An 11908-nucleotide genomic window follows, 5' to 3' on the forward strand; every position below is an offset into this window, starting at 1 on the left:
TTACAATTATTTTTTTACAATTTTTTGACAATTAACAAACTGTGTACAATGTACAATTTTCTTTTGAATGCAATTTGAAATTAGATGGAAATACAGTTAAACTGGAAAACTGCTTTTATTTTTAAGTTTGTTCTAACACTTTGGTACCGTAATGTCTTACATGCGTCACGAAAACAAGTGGTGGCTGGCTTGACTACAGTACTTTACGCCACCAGTCCATCATTGTTGGTAAACAGTAAATTAATGTTTAGAGCAATATTTCCGATAAAGAAAAATGACTATAAAAACCATGATACAAATGAAAAAACGTTTGTTTTCACAATCACAGTGATAAGCCGAGCTTTTGAAATTTGCTTAGAGTTGCAAAATAATCCAAATCGGACGCCTACAGTATACTATTATCCTAGCTTAGCTCAAAATGTCAACAACTCAAACACGATTTTGCTTACGTTGCATTTAGCTTCCAAGCAAGAAACAGATTAGTTTTATTAAGAGCAACTTCACCAAGAACCAGCGCTCGTGTACAGATTTGTGGCACCTTATACACTATATCATTAATTATTTTAAACACAATTGAAATCATACGCGACTAATATTCTCCACACACTGCAGCCGTTTTCTTATCCTCTGATGCAATTTCATATTGGCTAAACAATACCATGATATGATTCACAAAACAGCACTATATTTCTGTGTATTAATACAAACATGTTATAAGGAGTTTATTTACCAAACAACGTGATTATGAAAATTGCTGAAAAACGTGTATTTTGTAACACTGGGAGTTTCAGGGTTGTGGCCTGAGGATTTACCAGGGATTCACATGCTTTGTCATTAGAGGAAAATCCTTTAACTATATGTTATATTCAGGTTACATAGCCCCCTTTCAGTGTTCACTGACAAAAAGGTGGGTTTAAATGAATGCATATGCAGTGTTTAGTGGTTATGTTATATTCAAGGTGCAGCAGTATGGTATAATTTCAAACACAAAACTGTAACATTAGATGGCTGTTATCAGAAGTTTTACTCAAGTACAATATTCTAAACATTTCTATACACTTGCCATATATTCAAACTATGGTTAAGTTTGAAAGTATTTGTTTGATTTAAATATAATTTGTTATTATTGTTATTTACTGTGTAAAGGCTTGTCATTAATCAAAGCAAGTTATGTTTTAAAAAAAAAAAAAGAAAACCGTAAATAGTGAAACTTTCCTCAGTGAGGTATGAATATAGTGGACAGGTGGTCAAATATTAGAGCTTGTGCATTCATGTGAGTATATCTTTACTTTAATACAAGAATATAATCTGATCTAAGTTTAACAGGGAGAAAAAATAGCTTCCATTATTGTCCCTACACACCACTTAAGACAATCTGTGTACAAATACAGAATGTATGTCCAAATTGTTGTTGTTGTTGTTGTTGTTTTAGAAAATCACAAATATTTGAGGAATCTTCCAAAATTACTTAAATGGATTAAAAATGAATGGATTAATTCTTTTTTTAATCTTGGAAAATGAAAATTGCAAGAAAATACAAAAGGTTACTTACTTTATACTTAATTTTATAGTTTATGTTTTTGTTCAGTTTCTTTGTAAAAAAAAATGTATTTTATATTATATATTTTATATTTTGCATTTTATATTGAGCATTTCATATCAAATATATACTCCGTGTTAATTTAAAATGGTGCATTTACCCTTTCATCCTTCAACAAAAACAAACTTACTATTACTTTTATGTCACCAATTGAGTCTCTTCCATGTAGCCTTTTTGTAGAGCAAAGCTGTATCATCTATTGTACATGTGGGTGTGACTGCCTGTCCTGTGGCTGAATGCATTTTTGAAATGGGAACATACTCCTGTTCTGCAGGTACAAAACCAGTGCCACGTGATCTCTGCTAACAAAAGGTACAATGTACGGACTTCTTTTGTGACAAAAATCTTAAATAGTTAGTCTATAATTTCTGTCTGAGCCACTTGTTTTTTTGTCTGTACACCAGAGCCGGGGTGGTCACTGAGGACATTTAGCACAATGTGGAGGTAAATAATATGTCATGGGAACTAGGCTTTACACCCATGTTCTGAATGTTCTGAGAGCAAAAACACAAGCTAATGCCTCACATGGGGATCTGACTATTTGTACCAGTCGAAGTGCACATGTACTTAGATGATTCTGTTAAACACCCTGTTTATTACTTATTTGTTGTTTAGTGAAGTGTGTAATCCTACTTTTTTATTTGCTTATTGTGATTATTAGATTATAGAGAAGAAAAATCAAGTCAAGTACAAAAATGAACAAGATAAAAGGTGTTAACATAAAAATTATTTTAATTTTGACAATGTTTATTATTGAGTTCATAGTATAAGGTGGCGTTGTATTGGACTTCATTATAGAAGTTATTTCGATTTCCCATTTACATACATCAGGGGGAAAGAATATTATAAATACCTCTCAATGTAATACAGTCCAGTGCAACACCACCACTATGACCCCATTTCTGAAATATAATGAATTATGAAAATTTAATTAAAAAACCCAACCCAGAACATTTTTTGTTATTGTTAAATTCATCTGTTGACTGACTTTAACAATGACCAAAAGTCCAACATAAAAATCACAGATGACAAGTATGTCAGGAAGTTTATTTAAAAATGTGACCCATTCATTTATATATGGTTAGATCAACTAAAAGACTGAGAGATTCAGAACCTATATCATACCGCAGCCTCCCAGATCAGGATTTTCTCACCTATACATGTCTTCCTATGTTGCACACATTCACCCACATGCACTCAAACATACACATAACATAACAATGGAACGGTGTTCTTTCAAGGCAGTAAAGGACATGAATACCTCTCCAGCAGGTTACTAAATAAGCAAAAAACACATGCAGCCCAACGTGTCTGTTTCACAATTCTTCTCAGTTGCATGTTTCTTCTATATGTCCCCATTGGTCATGACACTCCATTGTCTGGGCTGAGTTACGGATTCAGGGAGTGGCCACTATTCCTTTCATAACCAGAGTTGGAATAAATACTTGCTTTGGACCAGACTGCAAACATCCAGTTTTTGAAAGCAGGGAAACCAACACTCTGCCACGATGTAAGTACAATTTTATCCTCCAGATGATCTTAGATGCAAATCATTGAATATAAATGTCTTGTTGTATGAACTAAGCTTAAATGCTGTGTAAAAATTGTCTTCCTTTCACTGGATGGACAATAATGGCTTGTAACAGTCTACAATATGTGTTTCAGGATTTATCTTTCAGGACTTGTAGGATTCCTGCTGATGCTTACAGCTGAGGCCAAAATTGGGTAAGAATTTTGAATTTAGTCCCCATTTTTAGTAGATTGCTAACCAAAATCACAGAATGAAAAAAAAAAGTTTTGTTGTTTAATTGAAGTAATCAAAAGAAAGGTGGAAATTTCTTGTGTAACCTCAAAGTCAAAATTAAAAATTGCCTATCAGCTCATGAAGTAGAGTCTTGAATGTAAGGAGAATTGTAAGATATTAATAATTATTTTTGGGGCACCATAGTAGCTCACCTGGCAGTCAGATCGTGACACAGATTATCTCAGCTATTACTTTATATGCCTCTTAAAGTCCTAATCTGAGCCTTTTTTTAATTTAATAATGTTCTTTCTAATTCCACAGAAACTCCTCTGAGTTACCGTTCTGTACTGAGACAAAAGAGTGCCTGCTGTTTGATCTCGTCTGTGAGACTGAAGATTATCAGGTGAGTGTGTCTGAGCAAATCGTTATTTACATTTGAGTTGCAAGAAAGTTTCCAATAGTCCACTCCACTGTGGACACTCAAAAATGCATTGTTCATGTCCTCCAGGTCCGTCACTATGACTCTGTGACATGGGTTTCCACCACGGACTCATCCCTCTTCATGGAGATTGCATCAATGAGATCATTCAGGCGACTGTTCAGATACATCACTGGTGAAAACGAGAATGGTTCGTTATTTATTCAGATTTTAGCATCTTTTATTGAAAGAGGTAGTTTCATTGTCTTTTTCAAGAGAGACACACAGAAAATCAGAAAAACACATTTACATGACAGTGGTGTAACTTTAAAGAAAACAATTTGTAGCTTTAAAATTCTTGGGTATAATGTTTTGAACTTTTTGTAACTCAGTTTGCAAGAAGTGAGAGTATTTAAACCCAGCTTTGCCAGCCTCTGTTTGAATTTGCGGTGCAGCTAAATTTAAAATGTCCTTTTGACCGGACATTGTAATTACTGTATTTAGTTGTGATCAGAGAGCAGAAATGGTTTGGCATTTTTTGGGATATTCAAGCCAGAACATTTTAATGTTTGTTATGTGCTTCCTGTTTGTGACATTACTTTTTCTTTAAAGTTTGTATTTTCATTATGTTTACCTTCAGGAGAGAAAATTGAAATGACAGCTCCTGTTATTGTGAAAGTCGAAGAAAACAAGGGATTTTGGCAAATGGGTGAATACACAATGAGTTTCCTGCTGCCATCTACACATCAGGCAAATCCCCCAAAACCTACTGATGAGAAGGTAAGCTTCTCTGCCAAAACATGGCAGAAACTCTTCAACCTTCATTTAGTAATGTCATTATCATGTTTGAGTTAATTCTGGGAAGGCTGCCCCCTGCATTGGTATATAATGAATCTTTTCTGTCCTGCAGGTGTTCATCAACACGATGAAAGACATGAAAGTGTATGTGAAGAGCTACGGAGGATGGTTGACGACCTTTGCTGACAAAAACAAAGCGAGAAGCCTGACATCTGACCTGGACCAAGTGGATGCAGAGTACAAAAAAGGCTTCCACTATGCTGTTGGATATGACAGGTAAACAAATCTTTTTTTCTCAGTGAGAATCAGAAAAAGAAGCACAAAGAAAAACTTAAATATATGTTTTGAATTTTACAATATTTTTTTTTTCTTGCAGTCCAATGAAGATGTTCAACAGGCACAATGAGGTGTGGAAAATAGTTGAGGATGACCCAGTGTGTTCCAGCAGTGAGGAAAAGTAGTTTTCTCTTTTCTCCCTAAAATAACGACCCCTGTGGAATGAGAATTGACAGGATACATTTCTTCAAGTCATATGGATAACCCGCTAGCAAGATTACAGATTTAAAAATACTGATGAATTTGAATATCAATGAAGTGCATACACCATGTAGTACTAGCTTGTTTTTAGTGCGTACTTGTTTGGTTGGTTTGTGTTGTTTTCAATAAAGTTACCCTTTTGCAGTGATCTTTTTTGGTGGTTCTTTGGTAGTCTATCCTAAAATATGTCAAAAACAACTGGTTTAACAATAGATGAAGCTTGTGTTAGTGTGGCTCCGTCTAGTTTTACTTGAAACGCACACTTCAATTATGGAGCGTGAGGCTGTAGCTGACGCGGGTCTTAAGCCGAAAAAATCCCACAGTTTCTTTCTTATGGTTTATTGAAAACCTTTCGTTTGAGCATTACAAATAATAAACTGCAGCAATCCAAAATAATAATAATTATGAGCACGGTCAAAAACTAGCGTGCTCTCCTCGTCTCCATAATCCTAATTAAAACAAAGTATGCAATTATGACGTTACACACATCTCAGCCAATAAGAAGAGTGCAATTCCTATGAACCAATAAGCATTCCTACAACCTCAATAAAGAACTATGAACTTATGAAATACAAATCTGAATTATTTAGCAGCTTCTCCACAATGTACAAAATGGCTCTAACAGCTTGCAAAAGACATCCCAGTCTCACTCCAGATTTAGAACAGAGTTATTCTACAATACCACCAGATGGCACTACTGCACTCAATAATACCATTACTTTCAGGATTACTCACACTGCCCGGCACTTGAAGCTTTCGGTGACATGTAAGGATTGATGAATATTATTAATTTATTAATTTACCCTGTGAGAGAAGGGACACAGTGTCAGAAGCCAGACTGGTGAATACAGCGGGGGTACCACTTTATTCATAAGTGTCATAATGAATTTACAAGCTAAAGAACAGCAGTCATAACCATCCACCCCTAACCTGTGTTATTTATCTGACATCACTTCAAAGCAGCCATTGTGACATTTTGGTTGTTGAATGCCACATTTTCATCTCAAGCATGACTTGCGGATGTGGAGCAATATTATTACAGACTCTGACTTCATTACTTGGCCTACATTGTATAAAAGTATATATATATACAAAGCAATGTTAATTTGCTTTCCTTGAATGCATTATTAAGATGTATAACTTTTACTTGTTTTACTCGAGAATAAACACCTGAGGTTTCACTTGCATTCAGTGGTAGAAAGTAGAGCACTTAAGTGAAAAAGCCTAAAAAAAATTTTTTTTAAAGCCTAGAAAAATTTCAGAGGGAAATATCACACTTTTTACAAAAAAAACCATTTATATACCAATAATAACTAGAGAATGCAATTTCTAAAAAATAAAAATGAAATGTATATAAATTACATTGAAAAGTTGAATAATGTAAATGCTGTATAAAGATATGGAATGTTTTAAGGTTGGGTTTTTAAAAAAAAAGCTGACACTGCACTGCAATGCTGGCTTAAATGGATAGGAAGAAATTGAAATATTAGGAATAGTTGGAGAGGAGGGAATAGATCTTGCTTTCATGTATCAAGATCATATCACTGGCAATTTGAATTTTACCAATAATGTTTAAAAAATTTGGAATATTTTAAAGTTTGTTGAATAGTTGATGCTAAACTGTAATACTGACCTAAGTGGGTAAGAAGTTGAAATATGATAATGGTAAAATAGTTCTTTGTTCAAAAAAATAAAATAAAAAACACCAACACAAAAACACCCCCCAATAGTACAGCAATGATGGTAATTGTGCCATTTGTCCAAGAACATGACAAAAACACTGCATTATAGTATGTCGATGATGGTAATCATGCAGTTTGTGTGAAAATAAAAAAACACCATAGTATAGTTTTTTGAAAAAAGTCCAAAAATGGTCAGTGTTGTTTGTCCAAAAATGCCCCCCAAAACCCCCCACCAAATTATAGAATGTCAAAAAAAGAAGAAAAAAAAACGGCTAGAGATATATAGAGACCACTTATAAAAATGTGTACGGGGAATAGCCTAATTAGCCCTATTCACATATCACTCAACATGAATAGGGCTAATTAGGCTATTCCCCATACACATTTTTAAAGAAGCACTTGTTCTCATATAATGATAAATAGTATTTTAACATTGTACTACTGTACTACTGGTTCTGTTACTGTTACTCAAGTAAAAGACCTGTGTACTTCTTCAACCCCTGCATAAACTGCAATGCAATGCACAATGATGATGCAAGAATTAACATGAAATCTGAATGGCTGTAATTGTCACTGTGATTAACTACATTCTTTAGTAGAGGCTTATCTTATCAGCTGAGCTCCAGGATGGCTTGATGATACTGGAGTGATTTCACTATGGTAATATCTGATTATCCCCCATGGAGAGGCTGGTTGGCTGGCTTGCTGAAAGACTGACTGGGTAGGAGTGCCAGTCAGGAGAGGTTTTATGACACTGACTATGGATCGAAGTCCACTTGAGGGCCTCAAACAATCATCAGTCCACCAGGGCTGTCGGGCCTGCCTGCCGGCCTTTCTGTGGCTCTTCTGTGGTGTCCTTCTGGTCTACTGATTTCTGCAAAAATGAAGATCAGGTTGGACTGAAACTTACAACCCATCAGCCAGAATGGACCTACCCGATTATAACTCACAGGAGCCACAGCCACTTGTCCAACAACCTGACAACTACCCAGGGGATCTGTTAACTTTGGAAGAAACATCAACATGTGAGTATAAGATAGACAGATAGTGGCAGGTTCCAGAAAATATTTGTTGAATTTGTACAGTGTTATGAAGTAATCAATATTTGAAGTGTCTTGTTTTAAAGTTATAAGAGTGTCTGAAAATGTATCTTGTGAAATGCTACAGAATTACTACATCCATGTGGAAATCCACATTTACAAAATTAAAGGCATTAAAGTGGTTTGTGCTGTGGACTTTCATTTTGGAGACTTTTATCTGTGGAAATTATGACCAGTGATTCCTGGGAATTATGTAAGGGTCATATCTGTGATCATAGTCAACCAAATCAATGTGAGTGATAAGGTTCTGTCTGTAACAGAGGTAGTGTCTGTACTTGCTCTCTATTCTCTTAACAGCTGAGCAATAAACCTCATCAGATGACACACTTATGTCAGCAGTAATCTACAGTATTTCAACTCAAACATGACAGTATGTTTGTTGTTTCTCCAGATAACATTTCAATTAGGAGTCTTTGGGGTTGACCTGCACTATTACCTGACTAATGCAAAATAGTCTTGTGTTGTATTTGTGCTTGCATAAGTGCCAAATACACTAATCCACAACACATTACGAAGTCCACACACAATTGGCATCTCTGTATTTTAAGAATAAGAGATAAGACAAAATGGGGACAGGAAATGAGATTGTGAGGGGATTTGCACAGCACTTGTTGTTCACCTTTTTGTCACATTGTCCACCATCAGTATGAGCTGTTTGTGTCATACTGTACATTAAAAATTCAGGTTTTTTTGTGATGTTATTCTCCAGCTCAGAAATTAAAGACAGAGTCAGATGGCAGAGTGGAATTGGAGGAGAGCTGTCCCATCTGTGGAGACAAGGTGTCAGGATACCACTATGGATTGCTGACTTGTGAAAGCTGCAAGGTAAGGACAAGGATTAAGACAGTCCATGGAAAAATATTTATTTTATAACAGCACCACAAGGCACTTTGTAGTAGACCAAATATCCATATCCAAGCACTATAGAAATAAATATTTCCTGAACTGTCATGATGCATACTTTATTTTTTACTCAGGACTGTCTTGTGATGTACAGAGAATGAAGCAGCAGGGTAACAGTTTTCCCTATTTCTATCTATCTCTCTCTCTCTCTCTCTCTCTCTGCAGGGCTTTTTTAAACGCTCAGTGCAGAATAACAAGAGTTACACTTGTGCAGAACAGCAGAGCTGCCCCATGAACCTTTCGCAGAGGAAACGCTGTCCTTCTTGTCGTTTCCAGAAGTGTTTGGCAGTGGGCATGAAGAGAGAAGGTAAAGCAAATAACCCCCACCCCACACAAAAACATACACATATGTGCTCATGCTTGCGACTTTACTTTTGTTCCACTGACCTGCATGCTCTTTTCTCCTAAATGACTCATCTAAGAAGTCATAAACTAATGCTGTATATGACCCATATTATGTATGTGACCTCTAAATAAATCGAGTTGGTATATTATCAGTTTTATAAATTAAATAATCTCTGGCAATGTCTTGAAACCTTCATAATTTGCTTCATGTTTTGTCAACAGCTGTAAGAGCAGATCGTATGAGAGGGGGCAGGAATAAATTTGGCCCTCTGTACCGGCGAGACAGGCAAATGAAACAGCAAAAGGTCTATCACCAAGCAAACACTGCTCCCTACAGGATTAAGATGGAAACTACACAGACACACCGGCCCACAGCTCCAAATGACCCTCTTCTAATGAGCAGTCACACAAGTGCTCCATTGTCTTCTGATGCCTTTCATCAGTCTTACATGTATCCCTCTGGCATGGGGCAGTCGGGTGCGCCCATGTCTCTGGACTGCTCTATGAACGTGGACCGGGGGTTTACCCCTCTACCGCTGCCCTACCCTGGACTGTACCACTGCAGCTTCCCTCCATACCGCCAAGAGAAAGGGGAAATGTCTTTTAGCTACAGCCCGGCTCACACAAACTATCCAGTGCCTCCAACTCTGAACAATTCATTTACACCAACTAGCACACCGGCATCATCCCCCTGCTCAACACCTAGCTCATTCACCCCTCTCTCCCAGGCTCCCACCCAAACCCTGGAGACCCCCTCATCAGCTCCTCTCGCACCCAACTTCCTAAGCCAACTGCTGGAGGGGGATCAGGATGAGAGCCAGCTGTGTGCCAAGGTCCTTGCCAGTCTGCAGAGAGAACAGGCCAACCGAGGCAAACATGACCGCCTAAATACGTTCAGCATCATGTGCAAAATGGCTGACCAGACTCTGTTTGGGCTTGTGGAATGGGCTAGGAACAGCTCACTCTTTAAGGAACTGAAGGTGATGAATTATACAATTATAAAGTTACATACATTTTTTTGTTGTTGAATTTTTGCAGAAGTAGAAATTAGCTGTTTGAGCAGACATGTGGCCAGTGCCTGAAATGGGCCAGTACTTACCAGTACTCCATGAGTATCCCTACTTCAGTTTTGATAAATGGTTAAAAATGTTCCCATAATATCATGATTTATTGGGACAAACCAAGCAATTCTATGTCAAATCAGACATTCAGCCCCCCCATATACCCCAAATGGAATGATCCTTTTTTTCATGAACACATTATCCCCCACTGGTACAATTTGACTGTGAGATTGGCAGTTGAATTCGGTTGGATTATGTTCCTTAGATTGCATTGTGAAATAGCCAACTTTTCTAGGTCACCTCTACATCATCTGCATATGACTATAAATATATCCAAGACAGGTGATTATCATATCATGCACCTGCTGAATTAAGAGTATGGGCAACGTTTAAGTTCAATTCAGACACTCCCATTTACTTTTTATGTGTTGGGTACTTACTGGGGGTCAAAGGTCATATTCTTTAATTTGTAACTACATCAGAACAAGTTGTTATGCTTGTCACAGGTGGAGGACCAGATGGTGCTACTGCAGAGCTGTTGGAGTGAGCTGCTGGTCCTGGATCACCTCTGTAGACAGGTGGCTTACGGCAAAGAGGGCTGCATCTATCTGGTCACAGGACAACAGGTAAAGTTTAACGTTACCTGGACAAAATGCAGAATTGTCATGAGCATCCAAAAAAACTTTAATTCTGATCCTCATCTTTCTCTAATTCTGATGCAGATTGAGGTGTCGACCATTTTTTCTCAGGCAGGAGTGACACTGAGTAGCCTGGTTTCGAGGACCCAGGACTTGGTGTCCAAACTGAAAATATTCCAGTTGGACAGACATGAGTTCATCTGTCTTAAACACTTGGTGCTATTTAACCCAGGTGAGCCTTTCATTTTGAAAATCTAGTTAGATACTTCACAGAAGATACAAATGACATATAGGCCTAACTTTGATTTATCAGCTTTGTGACCTTTCAGTTGTGTTGATGATAAATGTGCCATTTATCTTCTTTCTGCTCCAGATGTGAAGTCAGTGCAGGACCGCAGGCAGGTGGAGCAAATACAAGAGAGGGTCAACAGGGCCCTGATGGAGCACACCCAACAGAGTCATCCAAGACACTCAGACAAGTTTGGTCAGCTGCTGCTCCGGCTTCCTGAAGTACGTAGCATTAGCTTGCAGGTTGAGGACTATTTGTACCAACGCCATCTTCTGGGAGATTTGCCCTGCAACTCTCTACTCACTGAGATGCTTCACACCAAGCACAGCTGAAAAGATACTGCTGCATCGGCAAGCCCTGGTGGCACAACTGTGGCAAAGCCTGCGTTTGCAGCTATGAAGTTTTTGTACCTCCTTATTAGCCTTTCAGACCCAACTGTACTTTTAAGGATGATTGCTGCAAATAGTAATTAGGCATGCACTACAGGGGGACATTTAGTGAGCCCAAGTTCCTCTCATTAACAATATTACCACAGCCAAACGGCCCAGTAAATATTCGTTTCTGTCAGTATTGTTGGACAGATTTGGGATCCAAGCACTACCATGCTGTTTTTATTAGACAGGAAGCACTAAACTGTAAAAACAAGAGAAATGCATCATTTAATAAAGAAATTTGGTTTCTGGATATGTTAATGCACGTTTCAACATTATAACATTTCAGTGTCGCTTTCTCAGTATTTTCTTTAGCTTCACGGTTTCTGAATTAGTCTTTGCCTTCATTCATAAGCTAGTTG

General features: G+C 37.4%; 2 protein-coding genes across 2 annotated transcripts; both read left to right on the forward strand.

Annotated features, from left to right (window-relative positions):
* Nucleotides 1–3062: 3062 nt before the first annotated feature.
* soul5 (heme-binding protein soul5) lies at nt 3063–5177 on the forward strand. The gene is made up of 7 exons (XM_059347675.1): nt 3063–3110; nt 3266–3325; nt 3666–3747; nt 3853–3973; nt 4403–4542; nt 4673–4836; nt 4937–5177. Coding segments are annotated over exons 1-7 (654 nt in total). The 5' UTR covers nt 3063–3108; the 3' UTR covers nt 5022–5177.
* A 2395-nt stretch (nt 5178–7572) lies between these two features.
* Nucleotides 7573–11799, forward strand: nr5a5 (nuclear receptor subfamily 5, group A, member 5). Its single transcript, XM_059347655.1, has 7 exons — nt 7573–7804; nt 8589–8704; nt 8948–9089; nt 9350–10107; nt 10695–10814; nt 10911–11058; nt 11200–11799. The coding sequence occupies exons 1-7, from the start codon at nt 7705–7707 to the stop codon at nt 11445–11447; spliced, it is 1632 nt and encodes a 543-aa protein (XP_059203638.1). The 5' UTR covers nt 7573–7704; the 3' UTR covers nt 11448–11799.
* Nucleotides 11800–11908: the final 109 nt, after the last annotated feature.

Source organism: Centropristis striata, chromosome 13, assembly GCF_030273125.1.
Source record: "Centropristis striata isolate RG_2023a ecotype Rhode Island chromosome 13, C.striata_1.0, whole genome shotgun sequence".
In the NCBI taxonomy this organism is placed as follows: domain Eukaryota; kingdom Metazoa; phylum Chordata; class Actinopteri; order Perciformes; family Serranidae; genus Centropristis; species Centropristis striata.